The sequence below is a fragment of the Mustelus asterias genome, chromosome 6 (genome assembly GCF_964213995.1).
Source record: "Mustelus asterias chromosome 6, sMusAst1.hap1.1, whole genome shotgun sequence".
In the NCBI taxonomy this organism is placed as follows: Eukaryota; Metazoa; Chordata; class Chondrichthyes; order Carcharhiniformes; family Triakidae; genus Mustelus; species Mustelus asterias.
Window position 1 is genome coordinate 52178539 of NC_135806.1, and position 20736 is coordinate 52199274.

At 39.5% G+C, this 20736-nt stretch overlaps 1 protein-coding gene across 3 annotated transcripts in view; it reads right to left on the reverse strand.

Moving 5' to 3' along the window:
• Positions 1–20736, reverse strand: part of LOC144494859 (SWI/SNF-related matrix-associated actin-dependent regulator of chromatin subfamily A member 2-like) — a 132857-nt gene that overhangs the window by 50207 nt on the left and 61914 nt on the right. For 2 of the 3 annotated variants that reach the window (XM_078214314.1, XM_078214313.1), the window contains exons 14-20: positions 16229–16332; positions 12427–12574; positions 11159–11322; positions 5747–5813; positions 4992–5102; positions 4334–4576; positions 2800–2913 (exon numbers count right to left, since the gene is read on the reverse strand). In XM_078214314.1, coding sequence (XP_078070440.1) covers positions 2800–2913; positions 4334–4576; positions 4992–5102; positions 5747–5813; positions 11159–11322; positions 12427–12574; positions 16229–16332 — 951 coding nt within the window. The remainder of the gene's footprint in view (positions 1–2799; positions 2914–4333; positions 4577–4991; positions 5103–5746; positions 5814–11158; positions 11323–12426; positions 12575–16228; positions 16333–20736) is intronic. The other variant, XM_078214315.1, reaches the window with a different exon arrangement.

The following is a 20736-nucleotide window of genomic DNA, read 5'->3' on the forward strand; positions in this document are numbered from 1 at the left end:
GCTTCTTTTGCGCAGCAGAATGATGAAAGCCTGGTCAAATTCTAAGTTTTATGGGGAGGTCTTAACATGGTTTGAGAGGCAGACAAAGTTAAGAGAAAATACCAGAGCACAAAGTCTAGACAGTGAAAGCCCAGTTACTAATGGAAGGACAGGGAATGTGGGATCCCCAATAGGCCCAGAGTTGGAGCAACATCTTATTTTCAGAGGGTTGTAAGATTGGAGGAGGTTACAAATAGGAAAGGGAGGTACCACAAAGAAATTTTAAAAATGGATGAGCATTTCAAGCTTTAGGAAATGGGACAACTTAGATGTGAGGCTGAGGCTAGGGGAGAAAAAAACTAGAGGGCATGGGTTAAGGGTGAAAGGAGAAAAGTTTAAAGGGAATATTAGGGGGGGCTTCTTCACGCAGAGAGTGGTGGGAGTGTGGAATGAGCTGCCGGATAAAGTGGTAAATGCGGGGTCACTTTTAACATTTAAGAAAAACTTGGACGGGTTCATGGATGAGAGGGGTGTGGAGGGATATGGTCCAAGTGCAGGTCAGTGGGACTAGGCATAAAATGGTTCGGCACAGACAAGAAGGGCCAAAAGGCCTGTTTCTGAGCTGTAATTTTCTATGGTTCTATGGAATGAGTTGAAGTTTCTTTTTAGGACAAGTCTGTGGCAGAAGGATGAGAGGCTAGCAAGGAGGTTAATAGGACAATTGAGCTTATAGATGACAAAGCCAGATGAGAATTTCAATAGTAAATAGAGCAAAGGTAGACAATGTTGGAAACAGTCAGTCTTTATATATGGAGAAGTGGCATTAGCAGCACAGCACAGGTCAAATAGGATGACAAGCCGGCAGTGTATGGTTCAACCAGAGACAGTAACCACAGAAGCATATGGTATTATTAATGAGGATACACAATTCATGCAAAGCAGAACTACAAGTCTGATTTTCCCAATGTTTAATTGGAGCAAAATTGCAGCTCACCTATGATCAAATGTTGGAGAAACAGTGTAATAATCGAGGTAGTGATGAGGTATGGGATGTGGGCATTGCTGGGTAGGCCAGCATTTATTGCCCATCAATGGTGTTGGTGAGCCATCTCCTTGAACTGCTGCAGTCCATGACAGATCTGTTAGGAAGGGAGTTCCAGGATTTTGACGCGGTGACAGTGAAGGAACGGCGATATAGTTCCCAATCAGGATGGTGTGTGGCTGAGGGGGATCGTGCAGATGGCACTGTTCCCAAGCATCCACTTTTGGGTGGTAGAGGTTGGAGTTTGAAAGGTGATGTCAAAAGAGCCTTGAGAAGTTGCTGCAGTTCATCTTGTAGATGGTACACACCGCAGCCACTTTACACTGATGGTGGAGGGAATGAATGTTTAAGGTGGTGGATGGGTGCCAGTAAAGCGGGCTGCTTTGACCTGGACAATGGTGAGCTTCTTGAGTGTTATTGCAGCTACATTCATCTAGGCGAGTAGAGAATATTCCATCACACTCCTGACTTGTGCCTTGTAGATGGTGGACAGGCCTTGGGGAATCAGGTGACGAGTTACTCACCACAGAATTCTCAGCCTCTGACCTATTCTCGTAACCACAATATTTATATGGCTAGTCCAGTTCAGTTTCTGGCCAACAGACAATCCGCTGAATGTAGATAGCGGATATTTAGTGACGGTAAGGTCACTGACCTGAATTAATGTCTTTGGATATTGTTGTCAAGATGTACAATATGAATAAGGAAGGGGAAAGGGGTCAAGATAGATCTTTGTGAGATTCCAGAGATAGCATTGTGGAATGGAATGACAAGACATTACTAGAGATCTCAGCTTGATTAGACAGGTAAGAATGGAGCCAAGCACAAGTTGATAATGGTGCATAAGTACTGAAGAAGGATGGGTTGGCAAACAAACTAAAGGTTGGGAAAAGTTTTGAGTAGGATGAGGAGGGAATGTGTAACACTCAGTCAGGGGATGCCATTTGTGATTCTAATTAGGTCCATTTCAGTGCTGTGGCAGAGGGGTGCTGGACTATAAAAGGGATGGAAGTTATGCTGTACAAAGCTCTGGTTAGATCCCATTCGGAGTACAGCATTCAGATTAGGTTACTGCCCTTCGGAAGAACAGATTAACCTTAGAAGGGGTACAACACAGATTTGTTAGAATTATACTGGGGCTAAAAGGCTTAAATTATGAGTGAAGGTTGCACGGAATAGGCTTGAAGTACTTCGGGCGATTTAAAAATTTGCTTGTTTTTTTCTATTTGTGCTATTTCCTGGGGATTCCAGAACAAGGGAGCACAACCTTAAAATTAGAACTAGGCCATTCAGATTTACATTTGAAACTACTTTACAAAAAAAAAGTAGTGGAAATCTGGAACTCTCGTGCCAAAAGATTGTTTGAGCTAGGTCAATTGAAAATGTCAGTTTTGAGATTCATTGATTTTTGGTAGGCAAGGGTATTCAGAGTTTAAAAAACAAAGCGGGAAGTTGCAGTACAGATTAGTCGTGATCCATTTGAATGGCAGAACAGATTTGAGGAAGTTGAATGGCTACTTCCATGTTCAAATGTGGAGCTGTGAGAATAACTTACAGCATTTAAAAAGGGATACGATTCAGAACTTTGGAGGAAAAGGAGGTTCAGGAGGGGGCAGCAGTCTGTAAGGACAAATTAAGGAGGTGACTTAAATAAAAATGTCAACAACCTCGTAGGAGCTACATTAAAGCAATTTTATTGATTAAATCCAGGTGTGAAAGTTTTACTTATAAATTAGTATTTCTGAGTTTCTTGAAAGCTTTATAGAAAATGTTACAACCTTCTCTGGCAACTGGGATTCCACTTCCTTTTTCAGCCTTCGTAGAAGGAAAGGACGCAGCACTTTGTGAAGACGACGAATGATCAGAATCGTTTCCTCTTCATTTAGGTCCACCTGCAAGCAAACAATCCAGAACATATATTTTTTGGTTACTTGCCCTTCTTAAAAGGATATCTAGTACATTTCAATTTAAAACAAAAGGTTAAAACAACACCAAGGCTTCCTCCACCTGGGAAAACAGCAGCATTAAAAAAAATACACATCAACCAGTTGAATGGAATATTCATGAAAGTACCTGTTGTATTAATTTTTAAAAAGGTGAGAAAGGAGAGCAAATAAGTTACCTAGCAGCTAGCTTATAAAGTTTATTAGTTTTGTAAACTAAAGTTTTCTGTTACTATTAACAGAGCAACCTCTTTAAGAAAATATATGCGATTTGATTTGTCACATGGTTTCTTCTAAGTTACAGCAATTAGCTTTGGCACACTAGCCTTGGGTGGAGAACGTTATATTCTCCTATTCTTAATGCTTGCTCTCAATGTAAATACTGGATGAAAGAGGATCAGGTTTCAGCTTTGTTTCCCCAGTCATAAACAGCAATGCCAACAAGACTACTGCGTGGCTAGCTGAGTGCAGTACAAGGTGGCTTCCAAATCTGTAGGATAATTTTTAAACTCAGTTCAGCGCTTTGAGACAGCAAGGAAGGGAAAATGGTTTTTAAAATACCTGCCAAATTCAGATTCTGTTTAGTCTCTGTTTGAAAGAACTTCACAACTTCGATCACCCTGATTCACAGTTCCCCCATTTCTTTCACAATAAGACTGTCGCCTTTGTGGTTTTATTAAAGTTCCTCATTAATAATCCCATAACAATGGGTGGCAGATAAAACAAGTTTAATAAACTGAAGAAAGCGAGGGGTATTTGAGTAAGTTCAATAGGTCAATCTTTACTATACCCCACCAACCCCTTCCCCAGTTTTCACTTCAAAAGTGGAAATAGCGTAAAAATGTTATCAATGTCACAGTTAATTTCAAAACAGAGTCCATCTGCCTCTGAAATCATACAGCAATATTTCAATGCAGAGAAAAATCTCACTTTTTCCCCATAATTTATACGGATAGATTATATACGTGCAGTATAACTGAACCGGACATTTTTGCATGTTTATATTTGAGTATTGCCGAAAATAAACAAACATGGTGTCAAAGCTTTTTGTCTTGCACTCATCAGGACAGATTTGCAAGAATACCAAATCTCAAAGGGAACAACTTATAGTGCATGCGAATAGGGTGCTGAGAATCCACTGGCCAACCAATCAGCATCCTCTTCCCAATGGGAATAAAATGTTGTTCCCTTTGAGATTTGGTATTCTTGTAAATCTGTTCTGATGCATGCAAGACAAAAAGCTTCAACAGCATGTTTCTTTTTTCAGTAATACTCCAACCTTAGTACTACCACCCAATTATATATGTTTGGATTTCTTAAGCTATATTTTAAAACGCAACTGTAAAATTGCTAGTGGTATGATCTTTACCCTTTCTCCAGTCATGGCAAATGGAGCATTAAACCACTGTTCAAAGGTGCTGCAGCTTTTGAAGATAGTAGGCAAAAGAAAGTTGAGAAGGGCCCAAAGTTCAGGAAGTTTGTTCTGTAGTGGAGTTCCAGTCAAAAGGACACGACGAGGTGCAACATAGTGAGTATTCAACACCTGGGTCAGTTTACAATGGTGATTCTTCATACGATGACCTTCATCTACAATCATGTATTTCCATCGAAGCTACAACAGAGGGAACATCTGGTGAATCAAAATGTGTCACAAATTCTACAGAAGGTTAAATTATGCTATCCGAGAAGAGTACATTAATACAGCTGCAGCACTCGATGGGAAAACCTTAGTCTGGTGAGCATTATACAAACAAAATCATCAAATAATTAAAGTTACGAATTTTGTTAGAAACCTTCATTAATTGCTTTACCTGAAATTCCAAGTAGATGATGCATACAATTCTAAAACTGATTAAGTTTGAAATCTCATCATCTATCCAAGAAAATTAACTTTATAAAATTGAAAGAAAAATAGAATCATGGTTAATTTATGACAATCACTATCATAACAATTGTACGATAGCTCAAGATAACCTGCTACTTACAATTTGTGAATAGTTTGTCAAATATGTAGAAATTGATCTTACCTTAGCAAGCACATGTTTGTCCTTAATAATGTATTCGTACGTGGTTAGAAGAACATTGAATTTTCCACTGCGCAACTGCGGAATAAATGACCGTCGGAGAGCTGGTGTACCCTTAGACATAATGAGAGTTATGTTACCATAACATAGCAGCAGGTATTTACCAGTTTTTCCTACTATAAGCTGTCAAATTTACATAATAGAGAAACTTTGAAGTTAGTGCAAAATTACAACATATATTTACAGCTGCAGAAATACTAAAGTTACCTTTCACTAATTGGTTTCTTTAGAATAAAAATACATAGATTGCTTCTAAAAGCTTTAGAAATAACTTTCCAGTTAAACTGTTCCAATATGTTTACTCATTGTAGTTCAGTCCACATTTATCAGTAGGATTTCCTCCCAGTGCCATGCCAGTACTCAACCTGTTCAGTGCAAAATGCAAAAAAAAACTAACGTATATTAACTTTTAAATATACCAGTATGCAAATGATTGCATTGCTCAAACAAATGTAAATTCCTGTTACAGTTTTAATTATAATTAAATAAAAATAAAGCATCTTGACGAAAATATCAGCTGAATGCTCATTTTTATTTGGATCTGGAAAAAGAGAATGTAATATTCGCCTGAAATGCCAGATAACTCACCATAACATTAACTATTCAGAAGTAAATGAATACTATAAAACTTGTATAGAGAAAAGCAACAGGAAAATCACAACACTTCTTTCATACCCAAGACAGAAAACAAAACTAACCTTGTAAGAAATCTTCACAACAGATGGAGCCCACTTATCAAACTCATATACCCAATTGGATAAAGTACTAAAAGGGAGGAAAAATATTTAACTTATTACTGCTTCCAAAACACAGCTATTCAATTTCTAAATATTACAGAAAGTTCAAATTAGAAACAAGTTTTAAATCAGAATTACAATGCCAATGAATTTATTGCCCTGGCATTTCAAGGTTTAAGATGTTACATGAATACCATTTGGTTATGTATTCAGTTCCCAATGACTGGGAATATCAACAAATCCTCAACCAGACACAACTTACAATAAGAGTAAAATCTGGAAGTTGGACTGATAAAATATATACAGATTTGAGCTTTATGCCAAGCAATTAGTGTGAAAAAACTCATAATTGTCCAATTTATCAAAAATGGTTTGCAGAATACTCAGGATCTTTTAATACTTAAGTGGTATCAGTGGTGTATGTAAGTAAATATAATAAAACCAAAATGACTCTCATCAATATAATACAGCTGCAAGTCAAAATAGCAACTAGCTAAACAGTCTGCTAATAACAGTACCAGAGGGGCTAAAGTCTGCAAGGCTCTTCATCAATTCATTATATAAAGCATGACATATTTTAATTTTGGAAAATGAACAGTACAAGCAAGAGCCACAAAAGCAGAATAAGCCGTCATAGAGTGCTAAAGTTCTTAATGTATTTAAGTTTGTAAAATTTCCTCAACTTTATTTGCACAATGGTTAGAAACAGCATCCTCAAAATGATTTTAAAGAAATTATTTCAAAATGTACAGCTTCTTCTAATTAAGGAAAAACATTCTACTAATTTCTTAAATTGGGCATTTCCACGAACGAGCAGTTCAAAAAATTTCAACTTTAACTTTGTGCTATTTCCATTATATGTACAATCCATGCACAATTATTTTAAATTCCTCAGAAATAGTCATTTTGCATCAATGTCATTTTATATCAATGTATAATGACTATTTCAGGCATGTAATATTTTGACTTAATTTTATGTAGTGTAATATCTTTTTTTTAATGTCTGAACCTCCTCTTGCACCAAGTGTCAATACAGTGGTCCAATTCAGCTTCTGATTCATGTGATCCCCCAACCAAGATGCTTGGTGGCAGTTTGGTAATGGCTAAAGGTCATGGGGAGACGAGGGGACTTTTTCTTGTTAGGGATGGTAGTTTGGCACTGGGTAGGAAACATGTTACCTGCCATTTGTCAGACCAAGTCTGAACATTATGGTTGGATGTAAGCTGGCATGAGCTTCTTCATTATCAGAGGAACAAACATTGCAGCATTATCAACAAACCATCCCTCCAGAAGGTCTGGCATCCATGCTGGGGTCAAAGTTATGGTAACAGTGGTTCTGGCAGAACCCAAACTCAGCATAAAAAGAAACCGATTACAGGTGGGGATATGCTGCTTCATAGTGGTAGTGAAGACTTTCTTTAATGATGATTGGGCACAGGCAGATAGGGCAGTAATTGGACACATTAAACTGATCCTGCATTTTACGAATAGGAGCAATCTTCTACTTGTTTGGGTAGATGCCAACGTTTTGGCTGTGGTGAAACAGGCTGACTAGGGGGGCAACTAACTCTGGCACAAGATCTAGTGGTTGGTTCCATCCGTCAATATGTCCCAAACTCATTTGCATCCAAGTAATTATTTTCTGATATGCAATCCAGACATGTAGATAAACAGCCAAAAAATTGTATATGACAGTGGCTGCACAAACAGCCAAAAGAAAAACTGTCAGCCAGTTTTCTAATCATGTTAGTTGGAGGTGAATGTGGGCCAGGACAGCTCCAGCAAAATATTTAAAATCCACAATACAAAATAAAATTAGTAAACATTTAGAAATGGATGGTTTAATCACGGGCAGCCAAAATGTATTTGTTAAAAGCAAATCATGATTGACAAATTTAGAAGCTTGTCATTGAAGTGATGAATTGAACACATGAAAAGGAAGGCAGACAGCAAATGTCACATGCATGGACTTTCAGCACTCAGCAAGATTTTTTATAATGGGAGTAATTTCAAAAAATGAGTCTTGTGGATTAAGAGGAAACGTAGCAACATGGATGAAAAATAATAAGTGATGGACAAGTTACAAGGATTTAAAGCTAAAGGTTGTTATTTGAAGAAGAAATGGATGTATTATATTTCTGGGCTCATTGATAAGTTTGATACTTCCAGATAATGCTGGGCCATAAGTTGCACAGAGCAGCAGTCACAACCACTCCACTGCTAGGTACTGACCCTGAAACGTAGCTGCATGCAGTGAGTTTCTGAGGCTGTCAAGGGTAACATAGTCAAAGTTAAGGAAGACACGGCCCCTTTTTTGCAGCACTAGCTGTAAGGGGGTGGAATAAGATGGCCATCAGTCAGGGGTTGTATGAGCAATCAGGGGGTTGAGGGGTCAAGTTCCAATGGGTGTCAGGATAGAGTCAGAAGTATATTTATCCAGGAGTTAGAAGTGGTTTTAATTCTAACTTTTTATGGGTAAGTATTGCTGTAAGGCAGTCAGATCCATCAGAAATTTGCAACTTAAATTAGAGTTTCAGATAGTACCGATTGTAGGGCAATTGCCCCATGGAAGTTTGAAATTTCTGGACAATTGGTGTCCTTATGTGGGGATCTCCCCAGCTTACAATGCCCTGGAGCTCAAGAATTGAGTTGTTGTCTAGGACAAAGGAAGCATGTTATCAAACACAAGGCATTTGGTAAACACCAAGGGGAATTGTAAAATGAGTTTCAAAGAATACATACAGATTAATAGAGTTGACAGAAATGAAGCAGAAATAATTTCACATGAAGAAATATCAACTATACACTTGGAGGTAGAACATGAAATGGAAACATTCAAGGCTCAAATATAAAATTCCATGAAAGTGAGAGTTCAGGGAGATTTTTGCAAAAAATAATTCATGGAATGTAAGCATCAAGGTCAAGGCCAGAATTTACTGCCCATCCCTAATTATATGTGAAAAGGCGGGGTGAGCTGCTTTTTTGAACCACTGAAGTCAATCTGGTGTAGGATCACCCAGTGTTGTTAGGAAAGAGGGTCACTGGATTTTGAACTGCCAGCAGTTAAAGAACAGTGATAATACTTCCAAGTCAGTATAGTACGAGGCTTGGAGGGTAACTTGCAAGTGGTTGTACTTCCATGCATGTGCTTCCCTTGTTCTCCTAATTGGTTAGAGGTCAAGGATTCGGAAGATGCTGACTAAGGCGTGTTGGAGAGTGCTGCAATGCATCTTGTACGTGGTACATACTGCTGGCACTGTCAACAATCTTTGGAGGAAGTGAATACTTAGGTGGTGGATTGGGCATTGATCAAGCAGGCTGCTTTGTTCTGGATAGTGTTGAGTTTCTTAAGTGTTGTTGGAGTTGCACTGGAGAATATTCAATCACATTATTGACTGGTGCCTTATAGATGGTTTGGGAGGATCAAGTTACTTGCCACAGAATTCCTAACCTCTGACTTGCTCCTCCAGCTACATTTATATGACAGCTCCAGTTTTGGTCAACGGTAAGCCCAGAATATTGATGGTGGGGCATTCAGAGCCAGTGAACATCAAAAGAGAGATTTCTTTTGTTGGAGATGGTCATTGTCTGGCACATGTGTGGCACCAATGCCATTTGTCATTTATAAGCCTAAGCCAGAATGTTGTTCAGGTCTAGATGCGTGCAGGCATGGACAGAGTATTTGAGGAGTTGTGATCGCCAGTGAACATCCCCACTTTTGACTTTAAGTTGGAGGGAAGTTCATTGATGAAGCAGCAGAAGAGGATAGGATCTAGGGCACTATCGTGAGGAACTGCTGCAAAAGTTGGTCTGAGGCAGAGATATTGACCCCCAACATCTTTGTTCCTTTCTGTTAGATAAAATGTTATTTAAAAGTTATTTTATTAGTGTCACAAGTCAGCTTACATTAACATTGCAATGAAGTTACTGTGAAAATCCCGTAGTTGCCACACTCCGCCACCTGTTCGGGTATACTGAGGGAGAATTTAGCATGGCCAATGCACCTAACCAGCACGTTTTTGGACTGTGGGAGGAAACTGGAGCACTCGGAGGAAACCCACACAGATACGGGAAGAACATGCAGACTCCTCACAGACAGTGACCCAAGCCGGGAATCAAACCTAGATCCCTGGCTGTGAGGCAGCAGGGATAACCACTGTGGATTCCAATCATTGAAGAGATTTTCCTTTTTCCCATTGAGTTCAATTTTGCTCCTTGGTGTCCCACTCAATCAAATGCTGCCTTGATGTCAAGGGCAGTCATTCTCTGAAAGTCAACTCTTTTGTCCATGGTTCGGCCACGGATGTGATGAGGTCTAGAGCTGAGTGCCTCTGGCAAAATCCAAACTGAGCATCGGTCAGCAGGTTAATGCCATGTTGGCATCATCACTGACACTTTCCATGGCTTTGAAATGATTGAGAGTAGACTGATGGGACAGTAATTAGCCAGATTAGATTAGTCTTGCTTTTTTGTGGACTGGACATATACCTGCAAAATTTTCCAAGTTGTTGGGTGGATGCCAATATTATAGCTGCGCTGGAACAGCTTGGCTAGGTGACAAGTTCTGGGTCAGACATTTTCAAGTAATACAGCTGGATTGCTGTCAGGGCCTATAGTCTTTGTTTTAATAAAATAATATAAAACAATGCTGTTTAAAAGTGGTTCATCATGAACATGGCACGTGGATCTTGCCCAAGCACATTTTTATAGATTGGCATGAGAGATGTACAACTGCCAGGTTCTTTTTTGAAAACCTTAACAAACAACACAACTTTCCAAAACTGCAACAAAATCAGAAAATGCTGGAAAATCTCAGCAGGTCTGGCAGCATTTGCGGAGAGAGAATAGAGCCAACGTTTTGAGTCTGGATGACCCTTTATCAGAGCCAAAACTGCACTTTGCTTCTCAATAATTTGTTTTAAATCAAATTTTAAAAGTTAATGAAATGGAAAAAAGTTTGCTTTATTTGCACCTCCCACCAACTGGCTCAAGAGGAAACAACTAACTCTTCTGAATTTTCCTTCCTCCAAACAGATTGGGGTTGCAATCCCCAGCCTCTTTCATTACATACTAATGTAATAATTAAGAAAACCAGATTGCACATTTTGGGTTTTATAACCAGGGGCATTAAGAGATGACAACTTGGTGAAGAATAATGATTATATCAGTTAAAGGACAGTTTTTAGTTCTCGTGACAATTTTTTCCAGGTAGTGAAAAGATGCGGTTTCACTAGGAAGAGGAAATGCAGCTGAAAGTTGATCAAATCCAATAATATTCAAGTACAACTCCTGGCTAACTGATCAAAAGCATGAATCAGCTCACACTTGTGCCAACATAAATGTCTGGATTACAGTACTTTTAGCAGACTTACGAAAGGGGTACAATAATGAGATAGGGTCCATTGAGTCTCTTGTGTTCCATCAGGTAAGTAATGAGCCCAATAGTCTGGATCGTCTTTCCAAGCCCCATCTCGTCAGCCAGAATTCCATTCAGATTGTTATTGTAAAGAGAAACCAGCCACTCTAGCCCTTGAAGCTAAAGATTGCAATAAAAGAAAAAGTTTATTTACCACATTGCACTTGAGATACAATTAGATTTTCTTTTTGGAAAATTAACATTAACTTTTATCCTTAACATTATCCTTCAACTCATATCCATGCCCCTTTAAAAGTGGTTTGTGAAGAATAGCACATGGATTTTATCCAAGGATGAATTTGTGGATTGGCGCAAGAGATTTGCAATTAAAGTTCTTTTTACAGGCCTTAACCAACACAACTTTGCAAAACTTCAGTTTGCATCTTGGGCATTAAAAACTTATTTCAATCCAAATATAAAAGTAGGAGAAATAGGATGAGGTTTCCTTTAACCCACCCACCAACAACTCAAAAACAATTAACTCTTGAGCGCTCCTTCCTCCAAATTCCTTGGGACTGCAGTCCACCACCTCTCTCAACTAGGATATGGATGATATTTAAGGGGTGTAGATTTTTGTTAACATCACAAACCCAACCCTTGATAAGCTGGGTCAAAAACATAATAATAAGTTATTGCAATTCCACTTGGAATGGACAAAGTTCAGCAAAATAGATGGGATTTTACATTCCTAATCATTACGCTACAAATGTTAGCAACATATTCTTTTATAAATTATATTTTAAAAGTTTCAATCGAATCAAGGAATCACTTCAAGCTGATTAACTCCAAGCTAGGAAGCAATATTTGAATATTGCATATTTATTCAAAGTAAAATGGGAGATGGCATAAACAACAGGATTGTGCTGCTGACTCCTCTCTTTCAATTTTTACCTCCTGATAATGCTGTCATTTGTTGCCCCACCCAGCTGAGTGCCTTGTAGAGTACCCATTTCTGTCTTGTTTGAATAATTGTTGACATCATGACCTGAACAATCAAGGGCTGACAGGTTATTTGAATATGAGGGGCAATAACTGCTTTCTCAAACATTCAGTTTCTGGTGAATTGCAGGATATTTGCTGCTAAATTCCAACCACCAAGATAACGCACATTTAATTTGGGCAAATAAAAACAGGATTCATTATAATTGAGAGATCAGAAACTTACATCATAAATACTTATTGGAACTAGTCATACAAAATACTCAATCTCATCTCCGTACTTACTTGGTATTGTTTAAGTGATCCATTGATCAGCAAAGTTGATTGTTTCTCTACCCTTTCCGTGACTGCATGCGCCACTGCGTAATATGACTGGGAACCTTTCATTCCTGCTCGCATGCTGTATTCATCATCAACATCTTGTTTAGCACACCTAATATCAACAAAAGGACAATGTAATCAATCACGTCTGCCCATTAAAGTAAAAAGATCCCTCAAACAATAAGGCAAATTATTGTTTTATGGGGAAATCCAGAACTAGCGTTCTTCCACAAGAAAAAAAGCAAATGCCACAACTACAAAATACTGATCTGGGCAAAAAATGATTATGCATTTTTGTTGGCAGTTTCAATTCCATGTCATTTTCTTACTACCCTTAAAAGATGCAGGCTCCGAAAAACTGTGGGGTTTGACCGATCACCTTGGTGAGAAACCAGTGGAACCAAGGAAACAAAGGCACTTTGTTACATCCCTGCCAGCTGTCACAGATGATATCTGTGGATGGAGACTTCTTCAGTCATCAGTTCCTGCTGCAGAGCCATGTCAGGACCAGATGTATCAATGGTAGACAGTACACCAAAAAAATGAAACATGCAGCCTTCACATTGATGCTTGCATGCTTTGCTGATGGGATTCTGGTCTAAAAGAACTCTTACTAGAAAAAAAAATGCTTCCTTGGCCAAGCTGCTGATCAGAACTGTGACAAGGTTCAAGTTTGAGTGAGGATAGTGTCCCAGTGTCCTGAAGACAGCCAAAAAAATTGTTTCAAATTGCAGCATTGCCTCACTGGTCCCATGCAAGCAAGCTGCCTTCCCACCTCAAAATCTGGCACTGTGCTGTGTTGGAAGTTATTAGCTCAGTTATCAGAATGGCTGTCTGCGGAATTATGGAGCCAAATTTCGCAAATGGAAACTTGTGTCAGCTAGGTACAAGCTCCAAATGTCATAATTCTACATATAAAGCCTTCCTCCAGAACTTCACAATGGGCAGCAGTGTAAAGCATTTCATTAAGATACAACAGGTGATTTATCTGGCCTCTCAATACAAGCTCAGAGGGTATTCCCCCCAAAGTCTATCCAAATTAGTGTCAGAAGTAGAGAATAAGACCTTGCCTTTAAAAAGCACCGTTGGCATTGAAAAATATAAAAAATGTTTCACATGGACATTATCAAGCAAATTGGATGCCAGACCAAAAGAGGAGATATTAAGGTGCAGTGACTAAAAGCCTGGTTAAAGAAGTAAAGTTTTGAAATGCACAAGTGTAGAGGGAAAAAATTCCAATGAGGGCCCTGGTGACTGAAGGCATGCCCACCAGTGATTGACTATCATAGAATCATAGAACCATACAGTGCAGAAGAGGCCCTTCATTCCATCGAGTCTGCACCGACACATTAGAAACACCTGAACTCCCATGTAATCCCATCTGCCAGAACTTGGCCATAGCCCTGAATGTTACGATGTGCCAAGTGTTCATCCAGATACTTCTTAAAGGATGTGAGGCAACCCGCCTCTATCACCTTCCCAGGCAGCACATTCCAGACCGTCAACACCTTCTGGATAAAAAAGCTTTGCCTCACATCCCCCCTAAACCTTCTGCCCCTCACCTTGAACCTATGTCCCGTGACTGACCCTTCAACTAAGGGGAACAGCTGCTCCTTATCCACTCTGTCCATGTCTCTCAATCTTGTACACCTCGATCAGGACGCCCCGCAGTCTTCTCTGCTCCAATGAAAACAACCTAAGCTTATGCAACCTCTCTTCATAGATTAAATTTTCCATCCCAAGCAGCATCATGGTGAATCTTGCAACCCCTCGAGTGCAATCACATCCTCCCTATAACGTGGCGACCAGAACTGCACAAAGTACTCACCAAAGTTCTATACAACTCCAACATGACTTCCCTGCTTTTGTAATCTATGCCTCGATTGTTAAAGGCAAGTGTCCCATATGCCTTTTTCATCACTCCAGAGGTCTGTGGCCAAACATGCCAAGGTCCCTTTGTTCCACAGAACTTCTTAGCGTCCTGCCATTCATTGATTACTTTTTTGTCAAATTATTCCTTCCAAAGTGCATCACCACAGACATTTCAGGGTTAAATTCCATCTGCCACTTATCTGCCCATTCCGCCTATATCTTCTTGTTGCCCAAGACACTCACTGTTAACCACCTGACCAAATGTAGGGATCGAAGGTACATTTAGCCAAAGTGAGAGGAAGAGTTTGAGAGGAAGTTAAAAACAAGATTGCAGTTGTTAGAGAACCAGGAACCATATAGGATGTCAAGGACAGGAATGACATCGGAGCAGGGTCTCTTACAAGATGTGGACAACTGAGTTATGGATGAGCTGAGTTTGCACAGGCCGGTGAACGAGAGATTAAACAGGAGAATAGACGAACAGTTTAAGGTGGTGGCAAACAACAGTTTTAACGGCACACGTGTTGAGGCAAGGGCAGAGGCAGTATTTGTGACAAAGCTGTGGGTGGAATTTAATAGCTGCAATGGGGAACTGGTCCATTAGCCGGAAAACTGATGACAACACTGGCACAGCTGTTTCCAGGAGACCTGATGGGATTTAATCCCAATTGGACACCTACTCGATCAGCGTTGGGCTTCCTGCCACCTGTGTCGGGAATCACCTCCCTCCCCACCCCCTGACCCCGAAATTCCTGGCAGGTGTCCTGTCTTCGAGTGCTGCCAGCCAATCAGTAGGCGGTAACTCTCAGAGACAAGTGTTTGCGTCAGGAACTAAAATTGATGACTTTGATCTTACCAATGTTTAAATAATGGAAATAGCAGCTCACCCACAACTGCTGTCAGACTTGCGCAGTATCCAGAGACAATGTTGAGCAATTGATAAAGATAGCGAGTAGGTAGAGCTGCGTCTCATCAGCAAACATGAGGGAGCTGACCCCACATCCACAAATGATGTTACTAAAGGAATGGATGTATATGGAAGAGGACAAAGGATAGATCCTTTGGAGACTCAAGGTAACAGTGAAGGCTGAAACAGAAGCCGTTGCTGCTGATATTTGGACTACGATATGATAGACGAGTTGCTCCAGTGATTCTATAAATGAGAGCAATCCCATTGATTTGGACAATGGAAGATTGTGTGATTTGAAGTTTCAGTGGCTGAAGAAAGGCCTAAGAGAGATAATGCCTCGTCAGTCGAGAATGTCATTTATGACTTTTATCAGTGCCACGGCAGAGATAGAAACTTCTCAATTTACCTACTAGGGGTGTTTGTAAAATTCCCAGGTGGTCAACCTGCCCCAACCAGTCCACAATTTTGTTGGGCAGGTGAGGCTTGGGGTACCCTGCTACATTCCCAGGAGGAGTTCAATAGTGGAAAATGGCTATGGGCTGCTCTGATCAGCAGGGATATTTTCCACCAACTCTTCAGGTGATGGAAATGGGAAAGAAAAACCCTGCCCTTGACGTAGAGACTAAAATAATCTAACAAATGGCTTATATCTGAAAAATTAAACTTTTTTCAGATGTTAAGGGATTTATGCCCTCAGTCAGGATAAAGACTATTTTCCCTCAATGCATTGGAGACGTTAGAGGAATTCCTCATATCTGGCATCATTATTAGACACACTTGCAGTTTTCCACTTCTACCACTTGATGGCACTTACAGTTTGCACAGATTCTCTTCTGAAGACACATTTGAAGAATTTGTAGTGCTTACTGCCCATTTTGGAACTGTAGTCTTTTTTAAGTTTTGGATTGGCCATTTTCACTCCTATTAATTTCCTATAATATATTTAGGATCTTATTTGTAACAGGCTCAAGTTTTAATACATACTCAATTATCTGCTTTGCAAAAAAATCAGATACATCTTCAATGTTTGGGACAATAATCTTCTTTTCTTCACTCTCTGGTGCAACTGGGGCTTCGTCATCTTCCTCCTCAAAAGAAAAACCCAACAAACCTTATGTTCAAGTCAAACAATACATGGAGGCAATATATCAATTAGCACTTATATAGTCTTTTACTGACAACTTAAAAGGACATACTGAAGAATCACATTGCAGAGGTATGATTCATCAAATGCGGTTGGAAGCCTTTGTGTGTCTTTTGACAATAAACGTTCGAACACAAAGCAACAGAACGCATCTAATTTAATAGGTTGCTTGATTTTATTAAAAGGAAGCACAGTGGTGCATCAGTGCAATATGATTTGGCATGATGGATGTTCACATCCACAATGCCCTGTCCAGAAATTCCTGAATTCTTGCAAGCTATTTTGAAGAACCAGGAAAACTGACAATCAGCCCGGGATGTTCTTCCATTCAGAGCAGTTATGATTTCACTGACTGGTGGAGCAGACTAGATGAGCCAAATGGCCCACTTCTGCTTTCACGTCTTATGCCACTGGCTAGCATATCACCAGGAATAGGTCATTCAGTCCATTGGTCACTTCACCATTCAATGAGACTATGGGCTGGATTTTCTGGCTGCATGCGTCCCAAGACTGGGAAATCCTGCTCAAGCTCAACGGACTTTTAAACAGTCCTCCGGATTTTCTGTTCTGCCCGTTAAGATTCCCACTGGGCGGGACCAGAAAATCTCGCCATATATCTCAATTGCATTTATCTGACTTTGCTCTAGATTCCTTGAAACTCGTACTGAACATAAACCTATCGATCCTAAGTCTTAAAAGTTTCAATTAATCCAGCACCCACTGCCTTTTAGGGTGAGAGTAGGGCAAAAGTTTCAGATTTCTACTATTCTTTGTGTTTTTTTAAAAATACATAACATTGATCTGTTTTCTATACTACTAGTGGAAACTCAAAGTAATATTCCTCGTTATAGAGTTCCAAATATGTTTGTTAATCATAATGGAGGAGTGAGGGGGAAAATTTAACACACCTATTAAATGCTGAGATTTAAAGCAAAAGCTGCGAAAAGTCAATTTTTCTTTGTAACTAGCAATAAATCAAGACAAATCAACCTGGAACAATGCAAGTTTTCACAGGTTTCCAAAAGCTCATTCAAACTTCCAATAAAAAATCTGTTTGAATAATATGAATGAGCACAATAATTTAACAAATCAAATTCAGTGATGAGAGTTTTCTGAAGAAAATAGGAAAAATGGGAAAGAGTTTCCGCTTTGGGCACAATTGGTGATTCAGGTACAATTCGTACCAAAAACAGCGCTGGTTTAATGAGGTGTTCTTTGAAGTTCCTCTCAAACACACTGCATATCGCCAAACACAAAATCTGCTATATGCTAATATAATTAGGTAAGTTCTTGAAAATCTTTAGAAAGTGTTGCTTTAAATAATACTCAATATATTTGAGAGAAATTATTTGCAGTTTAATACAGCTGAAAATGGACTAGTCACAAAACATAACCACTTTTAATCACAGCATCAATCCACCAACTACAAGTAGCAATTTTTAGAGCCTCCTTAAAGTCCTGCAAACAAATACAATTAGTGAACATACCAAACAGTGATTATTTCTTTCTGGGTGGGTACCAGTTTTAAGGGCAGACCCAGTATTTAGCAACTTAAAAAAAAATTAGTTCAAAAGATTGCAGAAACGAGAGTTGTGCTGGATGTAATTAGCACTAAAGATTCTGCAATCTTTTACACAAGTTATGCTAATTTCAGGTAAATTATGCCAAAAGAAACTAGCAAAGCTCCAGACCATAAATAAAAGCATTAGAAAGAAAAGTTCAGTGTTTTTTCATCTGAGAAAGTAAGCCCTTTCTTACAGTGAGCTCTAATACATATGTCAAGGTAGCTGCTAGTCAATTTAAATAACATTAAGAACCTTAAGGTCATTGTTTCAAACTACTTTGTAGAATCACTGTCTGAAGCCATCTCCAACCCATACCAGTTACTTCCAGCTTGCTCAATCTCAATAAAGTTGGCAAGTAGCCAGAAAATAAATCTTCAGTAATAGTTGCAAGCTTTTTCAAGAGGCCTTGGAGAAGTACTAAGTGGGCCTTCTACAGTCTGCTGTCATCTTTTAATTAAAAAAAAAATTGGATTTTTATTAACAAAACTATTATATTAACATGCACAACAGCACTTTTAAACACACAGTTGAATAGGCCAATTGATGCAAACCTTTGACTTCTTTTTAATTCATGTATGGGATGTGGAAACCATTGGCAAAGCCAGAATTTAGTACCAATCCCTAACTGCCCTTGAGATGGTAGTGGTGAGCTTCTTGAACCCTTGCAGTCCTTGTTGTGTAGGTACACCCACAGTATGGAGAGACTGTGGCTTGGTGATAACATCATTGGACTAATAGTCCAGTGGCCCAGGCTAACAGTCGTACAGCATAGAAAAGGCTCTTTGGCCAATCCAGTCTGCACCGACAATAACTGCCACTAAAGTCATGCTAATCCCATTTTTCAGCACTCGTTCCATATCCTTGAATGTTATATTTCAAGTGCTCATCCAAATATTTATTAAAGGTTGTAAAGTTTCCAGCCTCTATTAGCTCTCAGGAAGTGCATTCCAGATTCTCATCACACGGTGATTTTTTTTTCTCAAATCCCCTCTGAATCTCCTGCTCTTCGCCCTAAAACTATGTTCCCTCATGATTGACCCCTCAAGGGGAGCAGCTGCTTCCTATTCACCCTGTCCATACTCCTCAATCTTGTATACCTCAATCATGTCCCCCTCAGCCTTCCCTGCTCTAAGAAAAACAATCCAAGTCTATCCAGTCTCTCCTTATAGCTCAAATGCTACATCCCAGGAAACATCCTGGCAATCCTCCTCTGTACCCCCTCTAGCGCAATCACATCCTTCCTATCGTGAGGTGAGCAGAACTGCACACAGTACTCAAGCTGTGGCCTCACCAACGTTCTGTTCCAACATAACCTCCCTGTTCTTATTTTCTAAGCCATGACTGCTAAAAACAAGTGTCCCTGCTCTGCCACCTTTAGGGATCTGTGAATAAGTACCCCAAGATCCATCTGTTCCTAAATTTCCTAGTGTCCTGCCACTCATTAACTACTCCTTGTCCTATTATTTCTCCCAAAGTGTATCACCTCACACTTAAGAGTTAAATGCCATCTGCCACTGCTCTTCCTAACTGACCAACCCATCTATGTTTTCCTGTAATCCATGACCTTCTTCTTCACTATCAACCTTGGTGTCAACTGCAAACATACTTATCATACCCCCCAACATTCTCATTTATAATCATTTATGTATATAACGAAAAATAAAGGGACCCAGCACTGAACATTGTGGTACGTCACCGGACACCGGCTTCCAGTCACTCAAACAGCCTTTTATCATCATCCTGTGTGTCCTATTACTAAGTAAGAAGTTTAACAACACCAGGTTAAAGTCCAACAGGTTTATTTGGTAGCAAAAGCCACACAAGCTTTCGGAGCTCCGAAAGCTTGTGTGGCTTTTGCTACCAAATAAACCTGTTGGACTTTAACCTGGTGTTGTTAAACTTCTTACTATCCTATTACTAAGCCAGTTTTTAGTCCACCTCGCCAAGTTTCCCTGAATTCTATGTGCTTCAATCTTCTCAGACTCCCATGTGGGTAGTGCTGTAAGTGCATGAATACAAATACCACCAAGGTAGCTAGAGAAATTTAAAATTTAATTAATAAATCTGGAACATAAAGCTAGTCTCAGACCTATGAAACAATCACTGATTGTTGCAAAAACCCATCTGTCGTCCTTATGCGGTCTGGCCTAGTTGTGACTTCAGACCCATAATGATGTCACTGACTCTGCCCTGTGAAATGGATTAGCAAACTTCACAGTTTAAGAGCAATTAGGGATGGGTAAAAAAATGATGGCCATATCAGTGACACCCACATCCCAAGAAAAAATAAAGAAAAAACAGTGCTATTCAGTAGTTCCAGAATTTTGACTTGAGTGATAGTGCAGGGTAAAACATGGGTCATTCCAAAGGGTTAAAAAAAATGCATATTGTAGACCCATCTTCACAGGCAATTATTGAAACAAATCAGAAAGAGAACAACTAAAATCAGAGTCTTCTCAAAGAAATTAGTTGGTAGCCAATTTGAAAAGCTTAAAACTGTAATTTGAACAACTTCAGCAACAGCTGTGTTGGTGGAACCTGTCAATGGGCTTACAATAAATAGCTGAGCACATCCTATTCAGAGTTAGCTGATGTCAAACAAGGCAACAACAGGGAACACTGTAATTAATCTCAGCATTCCTGACTTAAGAGGGGAAAGGGTTCCTGGTTCTGACCATAATATAGTGACTGTTGTTCATTCATGCTTGCGGATATCAGTTGAAAACAGATCAGGCTTAGTCATGATGTCCCCCTAGGTTAAATAATCTATTGACACGACCACA